This window comes from Lagenorhynchus albirostris, chromosome 9 (genome assembly GCF_949774975.1).
Source record: "Lagenorhynchus albirostris chromosome 9, mLagAlb1.1, whole genome shotgun sequence".
Classification (NCBI taxonomy): domain Eukaryota; kingdom Metazoa; phylum Chordata; class Mammalia; order Artiodactyla; family Delphinidae; genus Lagenorhynchus; species Lagenorhynchus albirostris.
The window spans coordinates 52,761,825-52,785,946 of record NC_083103.1 but is presented as its reverse complement, the minus strand read 5'-3'; the positions used below and the strand labels follow the sequence as shown (position 1 = coordinate 52,785,946).

General features: G+C 54.4%; 1 protein-coding gene across 2 annotated transcripts in view; it reads left to right on the top strand.

Annotated features, from left to right (window-relative positions):
• Positions 1–24,122, top strand: part of LOC132526160 (glycerophosphodiester phosphodiesterase domain-containing protein 5) — a 102,640-nt gene that overhangs the window by 66,526 nt on the left and 11,992 nt on the right. The window contains exons 7-17 of one of the 2 annotated variants that reach the window (XM_060160049.1): positions 7,871–7,969; positions 8,277–8,370; positions 8,745–8,890; positions 12,757–12,839; positions 13,947–14,097; positions 14,651–14,869; positions 15,517–15,674; positions 15,915–16,062; positions 17,303–17,385; positions 17,967–17,981; positions 20,220–20,332. In XM_060160049.1, coding sequence (XP_060016032.1) covers positions 7,871–7,969; positions 8,277–8,370; positions 8,745–8,890; positions 12,757–12,839; positions 13,947–14,097; positions 14,651–14,869; positions 15,517–15,674; positions 15,915–16,062; positions 17,303–17,385; positions 17,967–17,981; positions 20,220–20,332 — 1,309 coding nt within the window. Of the gene's footprint in view, positions 1–7,870; positions 7,970–8,276; positions 8,371–8,744; positions 8,891–12,756; positions 12,840–13,946; positions 14,098–14,650; positions 14,870–15,516; positions 15,675–15,914; positions 16,063–17,302; positions 17,386–17,966; positions 17,982–20,219; positions 20,333–23,089; positions 23,611–24,122 lie in introns of those variants that run through there. The other variant, XM_060160050.1, reaches the window with a different exon arrangement.

Genomic DNA, 24,122 nt, shown 5'->3' with positions numbered 1-24,122 from the left:
ACTGAGCTTGCGCTCTAGAGCCCGCGAGCCACAACTACTGAGCCCGCGAGCCACAACTACTGAAGCCCACGTGCCTAGAGCCCGTGCACCACAATGAAGAGTAGCCCCCACTCGCCAGAGAAAGCCCGCACACAGCAACAAAGACCCAACGCAGCCAAAAAAAAATGCAGTGAGCTGCCTCTGGTCCCCTCCCACCTTCCCCCTGCTTCTCACTCTTTCCTAAGATCTCCTCTGGGCTTCTGAAGTCCCCTCTGTGAGGGACTTCCTTCTCCCAGCTACAAAGCTGACACTTTGAAAGAACTGCACCCGCTGGCACCCCAGGTGGGGCCGGCGCACACCGCAGCCACCTCCTCCAGGGCACGCCTGGCTCTCAGCAGGCCAGGGCGCACCTGCTTGATCCCAGTGGAGAGGCGTCCGGAGGCCCGAGCTAGCCAGGGCAGCAGATCAGTGCACGGAGTCTTCTCCTGGGGGAAGGGGGCTCAGGTTGCTTCATCTGCACTGGTGCCAGCTCCCAGGGTGCCAGTCCTGTCTCCCTCTCCCCTCTGATCCCTCCCAAGAGATGTCAGCACGAGGAGGGTCCTTCCTGGCGGAGATGGACCCACTGCACCTGGAGGGAAGGAGTTCCCTGGGGCTCAGTATTCAAACAGGGGCTGGAAATTCTACCCTTCTGTTTCCAAGATTCTATCATTTGATTCTAAGATTTTTATTTTTTTTTTTGCTGTACGCGGGCCTCTCACTGTTGTGGCCTCTCCCGCCGCGGAGCACAGGCTCCGGACGCGCAGGCTCAGCGGCCATGGCTCACGGGCCCAGCCGCTCCGCGGCATGTGGGATCTTCCCAGACCAGGGCACGAACCCGCGTCCCCTGCATCGGCAGGCGGACTCCCAACCACTGCGCCACCAGGGAAGCCCGATTCTAAAATTTTAAGAAATTCTTATTCTTTTTGGTTTTGTTTTAACCGACTTTTGACCATTAATACATTGACATGGTTCAAAATTACAAAGGTACAAAGAAGTACAAAATGTAAATCTCTCTATTATCTTTCCAGAAATATTTTAAGTATATACAAATGTGTGTGTATGTGTGTGTGTGTATATATATATATATATGCACACATTTCCTTTTTCTTTAAACACAAGTAGTAGCCTATTATACCCTCTATTTTGCACCTTAAGAAAAAAAATTTGGGGTAGTATTTTTTTTTTATTGAAGTATAGTTGAGGTACAATACTATAGAAGTTACAGGTATACAATATAGTGATTCACAATTTTTTAAAATTTATTTATTTTATTTTTATATTTATTTTTGGCTGCATTGGGTCTTCGTTGCTGTGTGCAGGCTTTCTCTAGTTGCCGGGAGCGGGGGCTACCCTTCGTTGCGGTGCGCGGACTTCTCATGCAGTGTCTTCTCTTGTTGCGGAGCACGGGCTGTAGAGCGCAGGCTCAGTAGTTGTGGCGCATGCATGGGCTTAGTTGCCCCGCAGCATGTGGGATCTTCCCGGACCAGGGCTCGAACGCGTGTCCCCTGCATTGGCAGGCGGATTCTTCACCACCGCGCCACCAGGGAAGCCCCTGATTCACAATTTGTGAAGGTTATGCTCCATTTATAGTTACTATAAAATATTGGCTACATTCCCTGTGTTGTACAATGTATCATCATAGCTTATTTTATACATAACAGTTTTATGAATAACAGTTAATCCCCTACTCCCATCATGCCCCTCCCCGTTCTCTCTCCCCACAGAAAATTCTTGGAGCTCCTTCCCCTTCAGTACAATAGGAGCCTTCCCATCGGTGTCCATCCCTTGCTCCTGTCCCACCATCTAATCCCTAGTTCCCTAATCTAGCCAGTCCCCTGTTGCTGGGCCTGATCAACATCCCATTTAACTTTCAGTTCCCTGGCAGCACAGTGTGGCAGTGACCTGTGTGGGGAATTGCTGGGTAACGAGTGTGTACTTTTGTAATTCGGATAGTTCCTGCCAAACTGCCTCCTTGCCAGGTGCCACCAATTCATGCTCCCTCAGCAATGTATGCTTGTGCCTATAAAATCACCCTTGCACATAAAGTGTTCAGGGGTTTCCTGGCTTTGCCAGTCCCAGTGGGTGAAAATGGTACCTCAGTGTAGTGTTTTCTTTTTTTTTTTTTATAAATTTATTTTATGTATTTTTTATTTTTGGCTGCGTTGGGTCTTTGTTGCTGCGCACGGGCTTTCTCGAGTTGCGGCGAGTGGGGGCCCCTCTCCGTTGCGGTGCGCAGGCCCCTCACTGCTGTGCCTTCTCTTGTTGCGGAGCACGGGCTCTAGGTGCGTGGGCTTTAGTAGTTGTGGCTTGCAGACTCTAGAGCGCAGGCTCAGTAGTTGTGGCTCGTGGGCTCCAGAGCGCAGGCTCAGTAGTTGTGGCCCACGGGCTTAGTTGCTCCGTGGCATGTGGGATCTTCCCGGACCAGGGCGCGAACCCGTGTCCCCTGCATTGGCAGGTGGATTCCCAACCACTGCACCACCAGGGAAGCCCTAGTGTTTTCTTTTCATTAATTTTTATTGGAGCGTAGTTGATTTACAGTGTTGTGTTAGTTTCTGCCGTACAGCAGAGTGAATCAGTCATACATACACATATATACACTCTTAGATTCTTTTCCCATATAGGTCATTACAGAGTATTGAGTAGAGTTCCCTGTACTGTACAGTATGTTATTGGTTATCTATTTCATGTATGGTAGTGAGTATATGCCAATCCCAATCTCCCAATTTATCCCTCCCTACCTTCCCCCCTTGGTAACCATAAGTTTGTTTTCTACATCTGTGATGCTATTTTTGTTTTGTAAATAAGTTCATGTGTACCATTTTTTTAGATTCCACACATAAGCGGTATCATATGTCTGGCTTTCTCTTTCTGACTTACTTCACTCAGAGTGACAATCTCCAGGTCCATCCATGTCACTGCAAATGGCATTATTTCATTCTTTTTAATGGCTGAGTAATAGTCCATTGTATATATGTACCACATCTTCTTTATCCATTCATCCGTCAGTGGGCGTTTAGGTTGCTTCCATGTCTTGGCTATTGTAAATAGTGCTGCAATGAACGTTGGGGTGCATGTATCTTTTCAAATTATGGTTTTCTCTGGATATACACCTAGGAGTGGGATTGCTGGATCATATGGTGACTATTTTTAGTTTTTTAAGAGATGTCCATACTGTGTATTTTTTGGTTTTTGTTTTTGGCTGCGTTGGGTCTCCGTTGCTGCACACAGGCTTTCTCTACTTGTGGCGAGCAGGGGCTACTCTTCGTTGCGGTGTGCGGGCTTCTCATTGCGGTGGCTTCTCTTGTTGCAGAACACGGGCTCTAGGCACACGGGCTACAGTAGTTGCAGCATGCGGGCTCAGTAGTTGTAGCTCACGGGCTCTAGAGTGCAGGCTCAGTAGTTGTGGTGCACGGGCTTAGTTGCTCTGCGGCATGTGGGATCTTCCCGGACCAGGGATCGAACCCGTGTCCCCTGCACCGGCAGGCGGATTCCTAACCATTGCGCCACCAGGGAAGTCCCAAACATTCATTCATCCATTCATCTGGCTGCGCCGGGTCTTAGTTGCAGCATGCAGGATCTAGTCCCCTGACCAGGGATCAAATCTGGGCCCCCTGCATTGGGAGCGCAGAGTCTTAACCACTGGACCACCAGGGAAGTCCCTCCGTACTGTGTAGTTTTTTTTTTGTTTTTTTTTTTTGTGGTATGCGGGCCTCTCACTGCTGTGGCCTCTCCGTTGCGGAGCACAGGCTCCGGACGTGCAGGCTCAGCGGCCATGGCTCACGGGCCCAGCCGCTCCGCGGCACGTGGGATCCTCCTGGACCGGGGCATGAACCCACATCCCCTGCATCGGCAGGCGGACTCTCAACCACTGCGCCACCAGGGAAGCCCATACTGTGTAGTTTTAATTTGCATTTCCCTTATGATGAGTTAGGTTCAGCATCTTTCATCTGCTTAAATTGACATTTCCTTTTCTATAAACTGTCTCCTCATATCATTTGCCCTTTTTGCTGTGAGGTTTGCTTTTTGCTTATTAACTTGCAGGAGCTCTTTATAGATTTGGAAAATGAGGCCTTTGGCTGATGAACTGCAAATCATCCTTCCTAGTTGTCATTCATCTTTTGACTTTGCTTGCTGTATTTTTGCCACAGGAATTTTTTTATCCTTAAGGATTTTTTATGCTTAGGGATTCTGTCATCTCTTCTGGCTCCTGGGTTTCGTGTCAGAAAAGTCTTTCCCACTCCAAGATTATAAAAAATTTCCCTGTGGTATCATTTGGCAATTATGTTCCTACTTTTTTTAACATTTAACTTTGTTGTCCTTTTGGAAGTTATTTTAGGGTACAATGTGATCTTACTTTGTGCTTTTCAGATGGCTTCTCAGTCCCAGCTCTCTGTTGAGTAATCTGTCCTTTCCACTCTAATTAGAGATGCCATTTTTATCATATACTAAATATTTTTATGTATTTAGATCTGTTTCTAAGCTTTTTATTTACTTTCATTTATCTCTCTGGTCCTATACCAGTACCATACTTAATGCTATATAGTTTTTTTGTTTTTGGTTTTGGTTTTTTTTGCGGTACGCGGGCCTCTCACTGTTGTGGCCTCTCCCGTTGCGGAGCACAGGGTCTGGACGCACAGGCTCAGCGGCCATGGCTCACGGGCCCAGCCGCTCCGCAGCATGTGGGATCCTCCCGGGCCGGAGCACGAACCCGTGTCCCCTGCATCGGCAGGCGGACTCTCAACCACTGCGCCACCAGGGAAGCCCCAATGCTATATAGTTTTATGCTATGTTTTCATCACAATCTTTATTCTGAGAGTCTCCAGTTCCCCCTGAATCCTGAGGAGGGGAGGGCTGGAGGACAGAGGGCCTCTGGGCAGTGCGGGGAGGGAGCTGCTTGCGGCAGGCTGGGTACTGTGAGTGGATCTAGATGTCCACTTGGGGCCCTTCCCCCTCCTCCCCGGTCCTCCCAAAGCTCCTATTTCCCAGAAACCCCTCCCAGGTGAGCCTCCAGGAAAAGTCCAGGGGTCCAGGACGTGAAGAAGAAGGTGGAAGGGTACTTGGGGGCTTTGAAGTAAATAGGAGGTGGTATCCCTGAGATACCCCCCCTCCTACCCCACCTACCACCCCAGCATCAGTTCAGGTGCCACCGCTGTGAGGGGCTTTGATCACAGCTCCCACCTCCCTAGGCTGTCCCCATCAGCACCCCCAGTGAATCTAGACTTCCTTCCAAACAACCGGCCCAGGCTCCACAGTTCTTCCTGGTGTCTAGCCTCTGTCCCTCTAGTTGCGGTTTAGGAAGGCACATTCATCCTGCGTGTCAGGTACGGTGCCACAACCATCATTTATTGGGTTACATGTGAGGGGCTTTCCACACTGTATTTCATTTACTGCTTGAAATAATCCTGTTTATTTGATATTATGTCCACTTTAAAAAATTATTCCACTAACATTTAGTAAGCACTCATTATTTTGGTGCCAGCCATGGTGCTGAGCATTTCTCTTGCATTTTCTCATTTATCTTTCCAAATCCCTTTCAGGTAGGCGCTCAGTCTCCCAATTTCACAGCTCAGGAAACATGCTTTGAGAAGTTAACCACCCCCATTAGGCACAGTCACCGAGGGATGTGACATAAGTGGGTCCCTGAACCCTGGGCCAATCTGCCACTTAGACCACAGAACCCAGATTCCAGCTACCCCCACCGACCTGTCGGCAGAGCTGGTTTCCAACTCCTCCGGGTCCCAGCACCCGGGCAAGGCTCACTGAATGAACGGACGTAGCTCCCGTATCCTCCACCCCTCCTGCTGTCGTCACAAACCACAGTGCCTCCAGCACAGAAAACCCGAGACCGCTTTCTCAGAGGCTTCCCCTGGGCCTTCTGGGTGGGATGTATCCTTTCCAGTCAGACTTGAGGAAGGGTGGTAGAGTTGCTGGGAGCCAGCGCTGTTATCGTGGCTTAAGGACACGGCGTGTGTGGGGAAATCCCACAGAACTTGACCACTGCAGTAATGCTGTGGAGCATAAGGTTGCCGCTACAGCCACTGCAGGATTCAGAGAGGATAAAATTTTTCATTGCATTAGGATCCTTGGAAATCAGTTTTATTACAAGTATTTCCACTAGCAGTTAAATACTGTGATAAAATGCTCAGAGGTGACCCTTCAGAGATGCTTGCTATGGCCTGGAGGGCAGCAGGGGGCAGGGAGCCTGTGTGTTGGGGTGGGGGGGTTGGGAGGATGCTCAGGGATGGTTAGGACACTCGTGGGCTCCCTCCACTGCAGTGTGACATCCCAGAAAGAGCACGACCTCCGAGACGGGCAGAATGGGGTTTGCTTCTGAATCTGCCCCCCTTCAAAGCTACGTGACCAAGCAAACCCTGAGGCTCTCTGAGCCCCATTTTCCTATGTGTAAAATGAAGACGGTAACATCTCAGCTGGGATTTTACGAGGATAAACGTGAGCAAGCGGAGTGCCTCCCGCAGAGCCAGGCACACTTGGGCCCTCTATGCACCTTCGTGTCTCTCATTCCCGTGTCCTCTGGACCGGCACGTCACAGTCCGTAAGAGCTCCTATCCGTCTCAGCCTTATTACTGCTTCTTATTGGAACATTTGTTTCCAGGCTGATGGGCTGGAACGACAAACCTCCAAAGGCAAACTTAATCCCAGACGGGGATGAATCTTCCCTGCCTGGCAGGGAACGAAGATGGATCAGCCTCTGTCTCTGGCCTGACGAGCTAGAAACTCAATTTAGAGCTTGTTTGGTCGTTAGAGGGCTCTCACAATGCTGCTGCCTCCAGGAGAGACACTGTCAGAAGAAAAAGAAGGCGAGAGCCCTGCTGGCAAAGAGAGCAGCTGGGAGCAGGCAGTAGGAAGTCAGGAGGGCCGGATGTGGCGGTCTTGGCAGGCGCCTATGGAGAGGGGCTGCGGAAGGCTTCGGGGTAGAGGTGTGAGCTGAGTTTTACGAGGCAGGCCTGGCGGTGTGGAGAGCTTGGGCAGAGTGAGATCCAGGGCCCAAGGCAGGGACCCTGGGGGGCTGAGTAACCAGAAACCAGGCATTACTTAGTTTGGGGGAGCGTCTTATGTTACATGACACACTTCAGATCCCATCTGTCCCCAGAGCTTTCCGTCCCAGGAAGGTTCCATCTGGTGTTCCGTCAGAGCTGTACTCCTCACTTCCTCTGGGAGGGCAGCTCCCATAACACATTAGAGGCTGGAAGCTAGGAGGCTGAGGCTGAAAGCAGGCCTTGGCAACGGGGCGTGTGGGGCAGACCCCTGCCTCACCTCTGCTCGCTGTAGCCTGAAGGCCAGGCTGGGTGTCAGCCTCCTGCGGGGGGCCTGGCTCCTCAGCCTGCTGCCCTGCAACCTGGGCAGGTCCCCCTGTGCCCCATCTCCTGGGGAGCCTTGGGCTCCTCACCTGTCACGCTGGATGAAAGGTGGCTGGGCAAGGCCTGGGACGGGACCTGCTGGGCTCAGGGAGGCCCCCCATTTGCCGAGTGTATTCCCTCCTCACACCCTGAGCCCTGGGGCCATGCCCCACCTTAGCCCAGCTCCAGCCCACCTGTCTTCTCTCCACCCTCCCTTCTATTTCTCCTGCGGTCCCTTCTTCACTGGGTCCACCTGCCTTCTCCTGCCTCTGCTCCTCTCACTGTCCTCTGCACGGCTGCCTCTGGCTTTCTTCCAGTGCCTGCCTCTGCCCTGCTTTGTCCGTCTCTCTTGTACTCTCTACTCTCCCCTTTCCGCCTCTCAGCCTCTCGCTCCGTCTCTCTACCTTTGCTCTCCCTCTCAGACGCACTGGGGACCCTTGGGCCGATGGGGCTCTGACACTACCCTGACCCTCTGGTGGCTCTTCCCCTTCCAGATGGGGCTGGTGGCCATCCTGGTGGCTACGGTGGTGGCCATGTCAGCTGTGGCCCAGCTGTGGGAGGACGAGTGGGAGGTGCTGCTTATCTCCCTGCAGGTGAGTGGGGGTGGGGACGGGGTGGCTGCTTCCCCAGGACCCTCAAAACAAGACAGTGCCTTTATGGTCACTCCCGTTTCTCTAGATCAAGGTCCAGAGGAAGTAGGGAGGGGTCCACACCACATAGCAACTCACAGGCGGGGAGGGTGCTACAATCCGGGGTACCTGGACTCCCAGTTTCCTCCACTGAAAAATGGAGACACTTTCCTGCCCCGTGGATAGAGACAGGCCGTAAGGACGTTGATAACCAGAGGGTCTGGGCACAGCTGGGAGCCAGCAGTCTCTCTTGTCCCTTCCTGCACACAAGGGCACAGCGCCATTCCTGCACATGGGGGCCCTGGTCGCCATCACTGCGCTCTCCTGGATCGTGGCAGGACAGTTTGCCCGCGCAGAGCGATCCTGTAAGTATGACTGGGCAGGACCTACCCTCCGTGTGCTCCAAGTACCAAGGCCAGCTTGTCCTGCCCCCGCATGGACGTTACCTAGGTAGCCTGGGGATGTGGCGCGGCCCTTGCTCTCAGTGTGGGGAGTCCCGGTTCACAGTCCCGGCCTGCAGGTTCCACAGAGGTTGCAGCCTCGGCCTTGCGTGTTTCCTCCTCTGCGTCTCTACATGTGTGTGTGACTTAGAGGCCAGGTTCACCTTCCTAGCAAGAATGGGGGGTCCTCTTGGTGCAGGGTCCCCTCAAAGCATCTGGGTCCTGACAAGTAGAGGGAGGAGGGGTCCAGCACACCCTGCCAAGCTGCCCGGGGCTCATGGTTGGGCCCATGTCTGCAGCCTCCCAGATGGCCATTCTCGGTACCTTCTTCACCGTGGTGTTTGCCCTCTACCTGGCCCCTCTCACCATCTCCTCTCCCTGCATCATGGAGAAAAAGGACCTGGGCCCCAAACCTGCCCTCATCGGCCACCGCGGGGCCCCCATGGTGAGTGCCACTTGTGGGCCCTAAAGACTGGGGTGAGGGGTGGGTGGAGCTGCCATTGCAGAGGGGAGACAGGCAAAAAACCTAAAACCTATCTCCTTGTAGGGAGGAGCTTGCAGGGAAATGTATATAATACACGTAATCTAATAATAGCCACAAGTTTTAGCCCTTTTTGGTGGTGGTGGTGTTGGGGGGTGGGCGTGGGAGGGGTTTAATGGAAAGGGTTGGTGAAAAGGCTGGAGAGTTTCAATGGTATCAAGTCCTGAAGAGCCCGAAGGCATCTGGTTTGAAAGATTTCACTTTCATCCTGAGGGCCCTGGAGAGATGCAGGAGGGTTTTAGGCCAGGCCCAGATACTGCCAGGTTGTAGGTTAGGAAGGCCCAGGAGAGAGAGAGATGCTGGGTGTGGGGAGGGGAGCAGGGCCCAGGGGCTGGGACAGAGCAGCAGAAAAACCCTCCAGGCTGTGCAGGCAAGAGAGCTGGGTGCAGCTGCAAACCCACTGCTAAAGGAAAACATTCGCACCGGGTGGGACGGAGAGTGGAAGGAGTCAGAGTCAGCACCTGCTCCTTCTCTGCCACCCCTGTGACCCCGCAGTAGGCCCTCCCCTCGAGGGAGTATGCACCAGAGCCAGGCTTCCAGGCCCCGTGGCAGCTGTGGGAGGCAGGGCCTATTCTATCTCCTCTGTGCCTAGTTTGCTCATCTTGTCCCCTGGGATGATGGGAGTGTCTGCACCGTATGGCCACAGGAAGCAAGAGTTAGCATGTGTGATGTGCCCAGATATGAGTCTGGCTCACAGAAAGTAAGAGTTATGCTTTCCTGTTACCTCGGGCAAGCCCTCCTGCTTCTCTAGACTGGGTTTCCTGACCTACGAAAGCCTTGAACTTTGGTTCTCAACAGATGCAGTACCACTCACCACCACCAGGGGGAACTTGAGGGCTCTATGAGAGCTTTTTCTTGGTTGTGGCAGTAGTTGGGAGTTCCATGGTATCCCTGAATTTCAGGGTAGTCTAGGGGGCCTCACGAAGTAAGCATTTAAAGGAGGCGTCACGTCGGACAGGGCTGCAAATCACCATTATTGTGCCCATTTCCTAGATAAGGCTCAGAGACCTGTGCCCCTGAGCTGGACCCTGGTGCCCTCCCATCACACCCCATGCTGCTCCTGGCACCTCCTGGAGGCAACCAGCTAGAAAGGCCATGGTTTTTGGAGTCAGAGGATCTGGATTTGGGGTCCAATTTTGCCACATGCTGCCCGTGTGTCTGGCGGGTTGCTGGTCCCCTCAAGGCCTCCCTGCTGCTGGCTTTTGTAAGGATAAATTAGGAGGACAGCCTTCCAGGAGGCAGGACCCCATATTATAGCTGCTTTTCTTTCCATGACCCGTATTACCCACCCCACCTGCCCTGGAGGCCACAGGACAAGAGGGTGGGGTGTGCTGAGGCAGGAAGCGGGGGCAAAGGGAAGGAGTGGGGTGGCCCCATGTGGATTGTTGTTTTAGCAGAAAGATTTCAAACATTCACAGAAGGGGAATGAATAGTATAATGAATCCAACACCACCTTCACCATTTATCAACATTTTGCCATTCTTGTTTCATCTATCGCCCTGCTTTGTCTTTTTTGAAAGCAAATACCAGGTATTGTATCATTTTATCCATGCTTACTTCAGGATGTATCTCTAATGCATAAAGACCTTAAAAACAGAACTACGCCACACTGCCACTATTACACCTAACCAAATTAATAATCATTCCTTAATACTATCTAATACTGAATCAGTGTTCAGCTTTACTTTGTCTCAAAAATATCTCTTTATAATTGAGTTGTGAAAAATCAGAATCCAAACAGAGTCCGTGTGGTACAGCTGGCTGGGATGTCTTCTAAGTATCTTTTAGTCTATAATAATCTCCCTCCCTTTTTTTCCCCATATGCTGTTTATTTGTTGAAGAAACTGAGTCACTTGTCCTGTAGAATTTCTCCCATTGTGCATCTGGCTGATTGCATCCTGGTGGTGGCCCTTGAGGGGCTGGTGTGGGTGTCGGACACAAGTCCTCCCTGTGTCACTGTGAATGCATGAGTACCAGTGTCTACACCTGTATGTCTGCCTGTGGGAGGTTTTGACTCTGGGTCCACACACCTGTGTGTGGTAAGCCCAGGTGCTCATCCCTGTCTTGGAGATGGTATCTGTGTGCCCTGGACGGGGGTGTCCTTCCTATGTGGGTAGCCTGTGTGCATACTTTAATATTTGGTCAGACTGACTCCAAAGTTGGGCCTCTTAACCACAGTGGTCTACCACCATGAGTCTGTGACGACCACGCCCACACATGCACACTTCTGACAATACAGCCCTATCTGCCTTTAGGCCTGAGGCAGTAGCAACTCTCTTTCTTAAGGAGGCCAGCACCTAACACAGGGAGATCTGAGTTTAAAAAGCCTCCAGAAAAGAGATTTTGCCCCTCCCAAACACTTCCTCCTTCCCCCAAGGGTCTTCATGGCCCCTGCTACGCTCTTTGTGTCTACCCCCAGTCTACCTTCTGCCACGTGGGAGGGGGGCGTTGGTACCTCTCTGGTGGTCACTTGCGGGATGCCTGGCCACAGGGCATTTAGAGGTGACTGAGCAGGAACCCCACCGAGTCCACACCTGGACGCCTCTGTGGGGTCTCACCCAGCCCACTTGACCGGGAGACAAGGCAGCATATCCCCCAAGGCTGCTCTGCCCTGCAGAAAGGGGAAGAAAGGAACTCACATTTCAGAGACTGCTGACGTCTGTTACCTCAGCTATGAGCTTGGTAATATTAGTCCATTTTATAGCTAAAGAAACCGAGGTCCAGAGGGTGAGGTGTGATGGGCCCAGGTTGGTGACTGGGAAGGGGAATTGCTCCTTCTCAGCTTCAAAGCCCTTGCCATGCCAGGCCGCTTCCCAGACGAGGGGAGTGTGTTACATGCTGGGGAACAGCATGGCCGGAGGAAGAGAAGATGGGAATGAGCATGTCTTGGTGAGAATGGGATGAGCCATGGGAGCCCTTTCCACCCATCCCTCACTGCCTTGTCTTCCCTGTCTTGCATCCCGCACTGCACATGGTCCTAGCCCAATCCTTGGTATGGTGCTGACCCCTAGTGGCAGCAAAGGGCATGACAGGATCACCAGACCAAACAACTAGGGAGACTCGGAACCCCAACTCCCCCAACTGGAAGGATACTCAGAGAACAGTGTACATACACCGCCAAAGACCAGATGGGGAAACTGAGGCCCACAGGATAAAGAGATGCACCAAAGGTCACAAACCTAGTTAATGGCAGAGTCAGGCCTAGAACTAGGATTTTCTGATGTGTATGCTATAGGGTAACAGTTGTCATTTGTTAAGCACTTACTCTATATCAGGCAACGTGCTAGGGGCTTTTAATCCTTATAACAGTCTAGGAGATGGTCTTGTCATGTCTGTATAGATGAAGAAACCAGTCACCCCACTGAAACTCTGCCATGCTGTCTACCCTGTCCTCTCCCTTGGGGATCTCCACCTGGACTCAAGGTATAACCAGGAGGAAACTTGGCATTCAGCCCAGCCCAAGACCGCATAGAGGCAGAAGACTGTAAAAAAGCCCTCCACCCCCGACATTTATATACATCAACACTAACCATCCCTGCTTCTCTCTCCCCACCACCAAAAAAATCTATGAGGTAGGCATGATTTAACAGATGAGGAAACTGAGCTTCAGAGAAGCTGTGTGGATGCCCAGGGCTCCACAGCTACTGCTTAGAGGAGTGGAATTAGAACCGGGTCTACCCCAGCCTCCCAACGTGGAAGAGTTTCTGTGGGTCGGGCAGCGGTGCTTGAGCTAAAGCTTGGCTCTCCCTCACCACCACCTTCCTCCCCAGCTGGCCCCAGAGCACACGCTGATGTCCTTCAGGAAGGCCCTAGAGCAGAAGCTGTACGGACTCCAGGCTGACGTCACCATCAGGTAAGCGTGGGGCTTGGGAGGACAGCACCTCTTTTCCTCCTCGATGCACCCACACCCGGGTTTCTGCTGGAGACACGTCTGGTCCCGGAGTCTCAGAGATGGGAGAGCGGAGGCTTGGATTATCCACTGCAGGGCAGGCACCATGTTTATGCAAATAGATTTTGTGCCATACTCCAGGATATAAAATAGAGAAAAAAACAGACACCTGATTCAAGCAGGGTGGAGGTAGGGACCTGGAGTCCTGCCACAGATCCACTTAATGGAAAGACTAGCTCTGTACGGCTCAGCAAAATGGAGCGCAAACACTCTGATGAGTGGAATCAGCAAGGTGCAGAGTGATACGTTCACGGTGATGTCAATTATACTTTTAAAGACCACATAAAAGTGATCTATACAATTTCTACATGTAGATTGTAAGTATGCGTTTGTAAAAAGGGCAAGAAGTGTCCATACTGATCTGATAACATCATGTCTGAGAAGCGGAGGGGGGCAGGGTACTGAACAGGGGTACCACGGTGTGAGGATACCATTCCCATTGTAGACATTATAGAATTGTGTGTTTATCAAAGCTTTCTAGCAGGTGGTAGAAAAATGCCTTGAGGAGGGGTAGCACAGGTGCCTTTTACTGTTTCACGCTAAGGCACCTTATGGGGCTACTGGCAGCCCCAGCAGAGTGGGGTAGACCGGGATGATACCAGGGTGGAACTTGTCAAAGGGGCCTGCATTTGCACTCTTCTCATTATGGCATCACGTGGACTGGGTTCTAAGCCAGGTTCCACCACTTACTGGCTGGTAGGCCTTGAGTTTGATACTTCTGTCTCCAGCCTCAGTTTCCCTATTATTAAATGAGATAGCCTCTACCTCCCAGGGCTGCTGAGAGAATACGCTCAGCCCTCCCTCCTCAGCAGTGCCCACCCCCATCTGACCCTCAGAGAGAGCCGAGGGATTCACTTACTGCCCACTGACTTCCCTGTGCAGATGGGGAACCTGAGGCCCAAAGAGGGGCAGAGCGGGCCTGGGTCCCTAGGTGGGCTGGTGTAAGTGGGTGGGGAGGAGCAGGCGAGGGACCTGGGTGGGCAGTGACTCCGCAGCCCCACCCTCCCACAGCCTGGACGGCGTGCCCTTCCTCATGCACGACGCCACCCTGCGCCGCACCACCAACGTGGAGGAGGAATTCCCGGAGCTCGCCCACAGGCCCGCCTCCATGCTCAACTGGACCCTGCTGCAGAGGCTCAACGCTGGCCAGTGGTTCCTGAAGGTCTGGCAGCACCCGTCCCAGTCCTAGGCATGGAAAGCATGGTCAGGGACTCCATGGTGAGGGCCAGGGGCAGCCCTCAGCTCAGGTGACCTTCACATGCCGAGCTTCCTTGACGCACAGCCAGGCTGGTTGGCGGCCTCCTTGGGCTCCTGCCACTGCAGCCCAGCTGTCATGGTTGTCACTACTTGTTCTGGTTCTGCCTCCCCTACCAGAAAAAGTTGATTTTGATTATAATAGTTAATAGCTAAAATTGTTAACACTGTAAAACTCTAGAGGAAGTTGGTTCTCTGGTCTGAAGTGCTACTGAGAGAAAAACGGACTGGGGTCTGGGATATGTTCCAAGCAAATCATTCTTTTGGCAAGCAGACTGGGATAGAGAGGTTATGGTTGGGTTCTCCTAGAGGTCCCAAAGGGCCCCAGCCTTCAATGTGCCTGACTTGCACACACCAGCCGACACTGGCAGTTCGGTCGTCTCCAAGTTCCATAGCCAGGAAGGCATGTGGAGGCCCCATAGGACTGGTGAGACAAACATGTGTGTCCCTGTCTCTGCCAGACGGACCCCTTTTGGACGGCCAGTTCCCTGTCACCGTCCGACCACAGGGAGGCCCAAAACCAGTCCATCTGCAGCCTAATGGAACTCTTGGAGCTGGCCAAGGGCAATGCCACGTTGCTGCTCAACCTGCATGACCCGCCGCGGGAGCACCCCTACCGCGGCAGCTTCCTCAACGTCACGCTGGAGGCCGTGCTGCACTCCGGCTTCCCCCAGCACCAGGTGAGGCCCTGCAGCCCAGCCCCACCCAGCTCTGTCCCCAAGGAGCTGAGCTCCGCCCAGCCCTGCCCCCCCCGCAGGGAGACCAGGCCTGCCTGGAGTCCCGCTCACGCAGTAAACTCACCGTGTCCCCTCTCCAGACCTTAGGGTTCCACATTTGTGAAATGAGGGTAGCATGCCCCACGCCTCCCTGACAGGGTCATCATGGGGCCAAGAGGGAAATAAGAAAAGCGTTTAAAATGTACAAAAGAAAAAAAAAATGTACAAAGGGCAGGAGCAGGGCCAGATTCTTCGGAACATGGTACTTCCATGAAGTGTTACCTACGTGATACCTGGGGATCAGAAAAATACGATTCCAACTATGAGAGCACACAAGACGCTGGTGGCCACATGCACAGTAGCTGACATTTGGGGCCTTATCGGTCTTGTCCTGACTAGGGTCTGGAGGGGGATCTTCCTGAGGTGTTGCCAAAGCAATTCCCAGCCATGGCTGGGACCAAGTCATCCCCCGGAGGTGGTTACTACCTGAAAGCTTTCACTGCGTGCCAGGTCCCGCCTCTTTTAACCCCTCCAGGTGCTCCACGAGGGACAGACACCCTAACCCCATTGTATAGAAGGGAAATCAGAGGCAGCTCCTCTCCTGCTTGCAGGTCCTGTGGCTGCCTAACAGGCAGAGGCCCTTCGTGCAGAAGGTGGCTCCTGGCTTCCAGCAGACATCGGGCTCCAAGGAGGCAGCTGCCAGCCTGCGGAGAGGCCACATCCAGCGGCTGAACCTGCGCTACACTCAGGTGTCCCGCCAGGAGCTCAGGTGCCCACCCCATCCTGCCCAGGCTCACCCAGAGGACTGGACACACAGGCTCAGGGTTCAAAGAGGAGAGGTTGAGAACATCAGGCAGACCTGGGTTTGTATGTGAGCTTGGCCCTCTGAGAGCGGAGTTTCCTTCCTCCAGGGACAGTTTTGAGGACGGCATGAGGCTGTGAAGGGCCATGCTTTACAGGCTTCCCACACTGGCCAAAGGGCCGACCAGCCTCTGTCCCTGCCCCACAGGGACTATGCATCCTGGAACCTGAGCGTGAACCTCTACACAGTCAATGCCCCGTGGCTCTTCTCCCTGCTGTGGTGCGCAGGGGTCCCGTCTGTCACCTCTGACAACTCCCACACCTTATCCCAGGTGCCCTCCCCCCTCTGGATCATGGTGAGTTGGGGATTGTTGGGGGTCCAGGGAGCTGCCTATGGCTTCCAGGGCTGGGGGGCAGGCTCCACACCCGGGCTCCCTCTAGTGAGGTCTCAGGGGTGGGGGGAGCACCTGAGGGGACAGGCTTGAGGCATGAAGAAGATTCTCCTGACCTCTGGGCCTGCACCAAGGTCTGGGGGGTAGGAGGAACCTTGGCCTGAGCCACATGGGGAAAAACACCAAAGGCTCTAGACAAATAAACAACTACTTGGGTTTTGGGGGGGTTTGGAGATTATTGTTTTGTTTTAAAGGAAGGGAAGTCATTGGGAAAAGAGGGCAACGAGGCAAAAATAGGGAACATTAAAATCTTCTCAGAGATTACAGCCAATAAAACCAGCTTTCAGTTGGTTGACCGACTGAGCACCTGAAGACAGGCCTGTGTTCCAGTCCCAGCTCTGCCAACCAGGGGGCTTGGGGAGCCCTTGACCTCCCTCCTGTGCTCCCACTGCCACTTCCCTGAGGTCATGAAAGGCAGATGGAGGGTCTCATTATGGCTAACATGATGCCGTGTCAGTGAATCAGATCTAGGTTTTGGGTGGTTAGCTCCATCCCCGCCCATTGTCTTTTAAAACCTCTGAGGGCTCCGCTCGGACTGAGATGAAATAACTGACTGGCAGCAGTAGCTATGAGCACACTCTGATTCAGGCCACAGGAACTGACCAACAGCAAAAAGTGCCCTAGCCCACCTCCACAGTTTACCTGAGATCAAGGGGGTGTGAGGCCTGGCTGCTCTGCAGGCTTCACCCTGCTGGGCCCCTCTCTATGGCCCCCCGGAGGGGAAGCTCCCACACTCCGCACCCTACAATGACATGTACTCTTACATGCACATGGATGCCACATACCTCTTCACATACCCACCTGCGCACCTGCTTGTCACGTCACACCCTCTCATTCATCTATCTGTCTTTCATATTTTGGTTCTTGCATTAAGCCCCTTTAAGCACATAAATCCTCTAGGTTTAAAACACACCACCTCTACAGTGAACACTGCACAGATCTCTTTTATCCTACACACACACCCCACCCCAAACCCCAGGCCCACTCCTACAAAATATAATCTCAAGCCCCCAAGCCCCCTCCAGGTCCTCCTCTGCCCCTCCCTGATGGTGACGTGCGATTCTCCTGCCCATGGGCCCTTGGTCTGGAGCCCTGGTCTGGACCAGCCGTGACTGGAAGCTGGTTGTGGGCCATCTGTCCACAGCCCCCGGACGAGTACTGTCTCATGTGGGTCACCGCCGACCTGATCTCCTTCATCCTGATCGTTGGCATCTTCGTGCTCCAGAAGTGAGTAGGCCCTGACCACCTTCCGCGGCCCTCCCTGCCTGAGACGGGCCAGCTCCCGCCCCCAGCCAGGTGAACGCCCTCCTGAGCCCTGGGCCGGGAGATGTCCTGGCCAGACCACCCTGTTCAGGGGAGAAGGAGGCCTCCCTGTGGCCCCCAGCCCGTCCCCCTCAGCCAGAGCCCAGTGGCTTCTGGAATGAGCACCCAGCTGGGAGCCCAGAGCCAAGCTGGGCCAGGATGTGCTGTGTAGACTCTTTGGTGAGTTTCAGCTCCAGGGGGGGCTCCTCTCTAGGCTTGTCTCCCTGCCTGTCACCCAGGGCACAGGTTTCCACAGCACTCGGGCCGGGCTCAGACCTCCCCACCCACCCTCCAGGACGACAGCTGGGGGTGGTGGTCACAGTGGGAGTGGGTGGGTCCTGGGGAGGTTTTAGGGCCAGGCGGGGCCCCAACCCAGCCATGAAGTAGCAGGCTGGGTTTTACTCTTGACTGATGTTCTCTCTCTGTCCCATACTGCTCTGATCCGGCGCATGTCCCTCCTCTCTCTCCCCCCTCCCCACTCTCTGCTGCACTCTGGCATCTCACAGCTATCACTTGATCAGGTAATTCTGGTGTGGTCCTCCTCCTGTTCCTCTCTCTCCCTCCTCGCCGCCCCCTCTCCACCTCCCTCTGAAAGGCTGCCTCCTGAGGAGCCCTAGGCCCAGGTCACCCTCCCATACACCTCCCCTGCCTGAAGCCGCCTTCCCATCCTTGCTCTCGTCCTCTCCCCTGCAGTCCTCCCTTCTCTCTCCCCACCTTGCCGTGTGTGTCCCTCTGCTCTCTCCCCCTCCCGCAGACAGGGAACCAGCATTTCCTTGCAGGTTGCTGACCTGGCCTCTCTCAGCACCAGAGCGTCTCCCTCTGGGGAGGGGCTCTGCTTGGGCCACCCCCCACAGCCTGGCACTTTGGGCAAGGCCTTCCCCAGCGCCCGGCGCACAGCCTACCAAGTTCTGTTTCTCCCTGCCACCTGTGGCCCTCCCACTCCCAGTTTGCCTTTCCCCTCGCTCACTCTGTTTATCTTTCTCTCCACCTCTCTTCTTTCTTTCACTTTCTGTCTCTGACTCCCACCCCACTGCTCTCCCCCCATGAGCACAGCCTCCCGTACTTTCCCCTGGGAAATACCCCCAGTGGTTGAGCTTCCTGTCCTAGATGTACCTCACTGCAGAGACACGGGCCTGACACTTTCCTCCTGTGTTTAACGTTAATTTCCAAGATGAGACTTTGGTCTTGGGGGTGCAAGTTCCCTTTGGTCAGGTGCCTTGGGCCCTCCTAGGTCAGTCATCTTCACTGACCAACTTCTAGGAGGAGGAACTCTGTGCTCACTGACTGTGGGACTGAGCCCAGCAAAGGGCCATTTGCCTGGTCCCTCCACCATCCTCTCAGTCGGCAGATGTCCACATGTGCTGGCTGGTGCTGTGCTGGGCCTTCTTCCCCAGGGTGCTCCACCGACACGCTGGGCCACTCAAGATACAGCCAGGGCAGCATCATCGTCTTCCTGGGGGGTCAGGCAAGGCCTGATGGAGGAGAGGACCCTGGGGGAGAAGTTCATTTCCCTGTGGTCCTCATTCTTCCATTCATTCACTCAATGATACTTAGAGCACCCACCACACAGCAGGCATTGGGCTTGGTGCCAGGCACGCAGCGATAAATAAGAGACCCTATTGCTGTTCTCAGGGATGCATAAGAGACCCTATTGCTGTTCTCAGGGATGCGTAGGGCGGCCAGCCCAGCCAGAGGTTGCCTTCCCCCCTGCCTCCTGCTTTCCCCTTGTCTGTCTGCTCTGTTCATCCACCTGTCTGCCTGTCCATCTGTCTGTCCATTTCTGCTGTGCTGATCCCATCTGGAAACAACTGATCTCCCGTGGAGTCTGGGCTCCCTCCACCCACTCCAGCAGGGCGTCGGGCCCTGGGGGGTTGGGTTTTTGTTTCCAAGCTGATCCCCACTTCCCTGAGTGGGGTTGGGGGTCCAGTGAGTCCTTCTGTTTAGGTTGCAGGAAGAATCTAAGTTCAGAGGCCAGGGATTTGGGGCTAGTTCAGAGGAACTGTAACAGCAAGAACTGTGCCCTGAGCCGGACGAAGGAACCCAAGTCCTCCCGGCTCTGCCTGGTCCCTGCACGCCCTATGCAGCCCCACCTCTCAGCCCATTCAGTTTTGCTCCCACCTTGCCCCAGCCATTAAAGGGGTAATGCTCCAGCCTGTCCCTCTCCACTAGGGAATATGCACCCCACTCTTCCAGGGCTGTTGGAACAGAGCAGCAGCAGGCCCCTCCCCAAGTCACTCCAGCACCCTTGCCTTGTGATGCCATGAAGACAAGCTCCCCGCTGTCTCCCCTCCCCTCCCTGCTTTCCTTCACTTCCTCTCTGGGGTTCCTCACTGGCTTCACTCAGCCTGGTCCTGATGATGGAGCTGTAGGCGACATCAGCTGGGACTCCCCAAGATTGGTTTGCACTCCAGGGTGGGTCATCAGTCATGCCTGCTAAGCCCCCACCCCTAAATTTGTCCAGGTGTATAACTGGGGGCACCTGACACATACCTAACCAACCCCTAACCATCCTCCTGGGCAAGGGGAGCGGATCTAGGGGTCTGGAGGTAAGAGGGCTGGAGAGCCCTGGCTGACAGTCAGCAGACTGATTCAGGCCCCAGCTCTGCCCTACTCTGGGCCTCAGTTTCCCCGTCTGTACAGTCGGACAAGAGTCCTGCTGGTCTCTCAGGCCAAATCCAGAGAGTCTGTGGAAGTGGGAAGGATCCCTTCTCCAAGGAAAGGTGGGGAAGGACCTGATGCCCACGGGGCCATCTCTGCAGGTGGCGCCTGGGTGGCATACGGAGCTACAACCCCGAGCAGATCATGCTGAGTGCCGCGGTGCACCGGACCAGCCGGGACGTCAGCATCATGAAGGAGAAGCTCATCTTTTCAGGTGTGCAGCTCCGCAGACAGGTTGAGTCAGGCTCTGGGCTCTGTCCTCTGTCCTCTGCACCCCACATGTGCAGACGGGTGTGTGTGCACACATTTCACACACAGCACATACAGGTAGGGACACGGCACAGACATAAGTATACCCACCTAGCTTCACGCTCACACTGGTACAGGGGCACACATACACACACACACACGGAAATGCATACCCGTCCACATGCAGCCCTCAACTCCAGGTCCTGTGGCTCAGTGTCAGCCCCAGGGGTAGTGGGCAAGGGTGACATGCAGGGGTGGGGGCAGGGCTGGAGGCCCATCCTGCCATGCTGGTTCATACACAGACCCCACAAACGTTGATTCCACCCCTGCTTGCTGCCTGTTGACATTCCCAGATTGATGGAGGAGGCAGCTGTATAAACAAATACATGGAAAGGTAGGTGTCACTGAGCTCTAATAGATGGGGGTGATGAGCCAGAGTGGGGTACAAGGAGGAGAGAGGGGTTCAGAGTTCCCTGGGGCAGTGAGGAAGGCTTTGGGGCCCACTCTGTGAGGAGGTGATGTAGTTGAAATGGGAAGGAAGGGTAGGAGGGTGACGGGTTTGAGGTGAGGGCTGGGCGAGCAGAGGGAAGGAAGGGCATTCGAGGCAGGAACAGCATGTGTTCAGAGGTAGTGAGGGAGCACTCCTTGCCATGGCTCGAAGGCAGGGCCTCTGGCTGACTCACCCCAAGATGGCGCTGGGGAGGCACTTCGGCCTCAAGTGTGTGGTCAGGAGCTTGGGCTTTGTTCTGAAAGAAGAGGAGGGTAACAGACAGATTTGTCTTTGTTACAGTGGGGCTGTAACAAAGTACCACAAACTGGGTGGCTTAAAAACAGATGTATTGTCTCACAGTTCTGAAAGCTAAGAGTCCATCATCGAGGTGTCAGCAGGGCTGTGAGGGAAAGATCTGGTCCTGGCCTCTCCCGTTGCCTTGTAGATGCATCTCTGTGTCCGAAGTTCCCCTCTTTACAAGGACACCAGTCATTCTGGATTAGGGCCCACTTTAATGACCTCATATTAACTAATTACATCTGCAATGACCTTATTTCCGAAGAGGGTCACATTCTGAAGTGCTGGGGTTTAGGACTTCACTATACGAATTTGGAGGGAACACAATTCAATCTCTCTCTTTTTTTCTTTTTTTGTTGGCGCCACAGGGCTTGTGGGATCTTAGTTCCCTGACCGGGGATCGAACCCGTGCCCCCCTGCAGTGGAAGTGCAGAGTCCTAAACACTGAACTGCTAGGGAATTCCCCACAATTCAGTCTCTAACGAGTGTGGAGGGTGGGTTAGAAGGGGAAGCTGGAGGCAAGGAAACCAATAATTCAGATGGGAATTGTGGGAATGGAAACAGGAGAGGAGAGATTTGAGAGATATTTAGAAGCCAGATGGACCTAGATTCAAATCCCAGCTTATCCCCCGAGCTGTGTGAACAAGAGCATATTACCTAACCTCCCTCACCATCAGACTCCTCCTCTGTAAAATGGGCTAGCTCCCCCTCACAGAGTACCTGTGAGGGTTAGTGCCACGCCTGGCCCAGACGGGTGCTTGGTAAATGCTGCCCGAGTGAACCAGAGCCCAGTGGGGGGTGCTTGTGGGTTTAGTGGGGCTGGCTCCAGCGACTGTGTGAACATCCACTCATTTATTCACTCTTTTATTTAGCCCTTCCTTCAACAGACGCATGCCAGGCCCTGTGTTAGGTGCTGAGGATACACAGATTCTTGCCTTTGGGGTACTTAATTCCTCCTACCCTCGCTCAAAAACCCTCCTTCTCCTGGGAGCCTTCCCTGAGCACCAAAGCGGGGTTGGAGGGCTTCCCCCGGCCTCCCACAGCTCTCTGGCAACACTGGGGAGCTCCTGGAAGGAGGAGTCCCCAGGCTCCTGTACTGTGCCTGGCCCAGGGAAGTCAGGAGGGGCGGGTAGCATGAGTGGCAGGCAGGAAGCCAGCACTTCGGCCTGTCAGGTTCTGCACCTCCCTGACCCCCGCCTCTCTGTAGGGACAAAGGCCATTCATTCACCTAGCACCTTCTCATCACTGGCCCTGAAGAGTCGCCGCAGGCCTCACCTGCTGCCCACTCCTGGTTGAGAGGTCTTCTCCAGGAACCCTCAGCCCCACCAAGGTGCTCTGAGTCCCCTTGGGGTGTGCTTAGCTCCCCTCAGCAGACCTTTTCTAAGCCTCTGCTGTGTGTCCAGGACTGTACCAGCCACTGGGGACACTGATGCCCAGACCTCATCCCTGTCCTTGAAGTACTCCAGCCGATGGGGGCCATAGATGGTGACATTACAGGTGGGGCAGGGGGGAACAGGGTGGTCATGAGGAGGCCCCATCCCAGCCTGGGGGCAAAAACAGAAATGAGAAGAATTTAGCCAGATTTTAAGAAAAGGAAGTGTTATCGGGAGGTCATGCCCAGGAGACAGGCCAACATGTGCAAAGCCCTGAGGAGAGTAAACACATGCGTGCCAAGCTTAAGAGGGTGCAGATAGTTTTCTGTGGCTGGAAGGTGGAGTTCCAGGGAGAGGAGACTGAAGTGCGACCAGAGTGTTTGCAGAGACTGAGAAGGGCCTTGAATGCCAAGCTCAATAGCATACCTGAAACCCGAGGTTTCATTCCTCCTAGTGGCTGACCAGGAGTGGCTCCAGGCCACCCTTTCCCACCGCATCTGCCAGCCATCTATCCACTCCTCTCCTCCCTGCACTCACATTCTGCCTCCTTCTGGCCCAACAGAGATCAGCGATGGCATGGAGGTCTCCGATGAGCTCTCTGTATGTTCAGACAACAGTTATGACACATACGCCAACAGCACCACCTCCCCTATGGGCCCCCAAGGGAGCGGCAGCCGCGCCACGACCCTCACAGACCGGAGTGGGCGTTAGCTGAAGACCCGTCTGTCCAGCCTGTACCTCATGTGGAGACAGGGGAAGCCCACAGAGCTGGAAGAAGCATGCTCTGGGAGCTGGCTCCACAGTCTCCTTGTTGGCTCCAGCCCCTTGTCAGCCTCTCAGATGACCCTGCGGGCCTGGGGCTCCTTTTTCTGGGAAGTTTGGGGCTCGGGACCTGGTCCACTCTCTGAGGCCCTCCCTTGCATCCTGACCGGGAAGCTTTGAAGGGTCACTGGGCCATGCCGTGCCCCCTGCGGCAGTGGAGGACGTGGAGCCTGCGTGTGCCCACGTGTGTCTGTCCTCCTGTCTGTGCTGTGAGGAAACCACCTTCTCTGTGTTTCTCCTGCCTCAAGGGCCTGCGCTAGGCCTCTGCCCCAGCACGTCTGCTCTTCCATCAGTCTCAAAGCACAAGGAAGCTTGGCCCAGGAGCAACGCCTGCTACAGTGGTGGAGACACTCCTCCCCTGCCAGCCTCCTGCTGCCGCTGGCCCTGCCCCAGGAGAGGGTCCGAGCCATATCCCCTAGGAGCAGCTGGAGGTGGCAAGAGCAGGCTCGGGGCTGCCGGATCCACACCCAGGAGATCCACAGACTGACATGACCTCAGGTTCCCACGTCAGTGGCCAAGGGCAGGGGCCACCTGCGAAAAGTGTTATGGCATGGTCAGGGGTGGGTATGTGGCCAAGGAGGCCTTCAGCAGAGGAGCCTGAGGGGCCTCGGCCAAGATGATTAAAGCTGCCATCTTGACACGTGTCATATCTGAATTGTCAGTGGGAGGGTGGGGACAGAGCTTGCTGGGTTTGGGATTCGGGTCCCATTCTCAGAAATGAATGGGAGAGTGGCAGGGTGGTGGAGCCCCTCCCCTGCATCACATGGCACTGG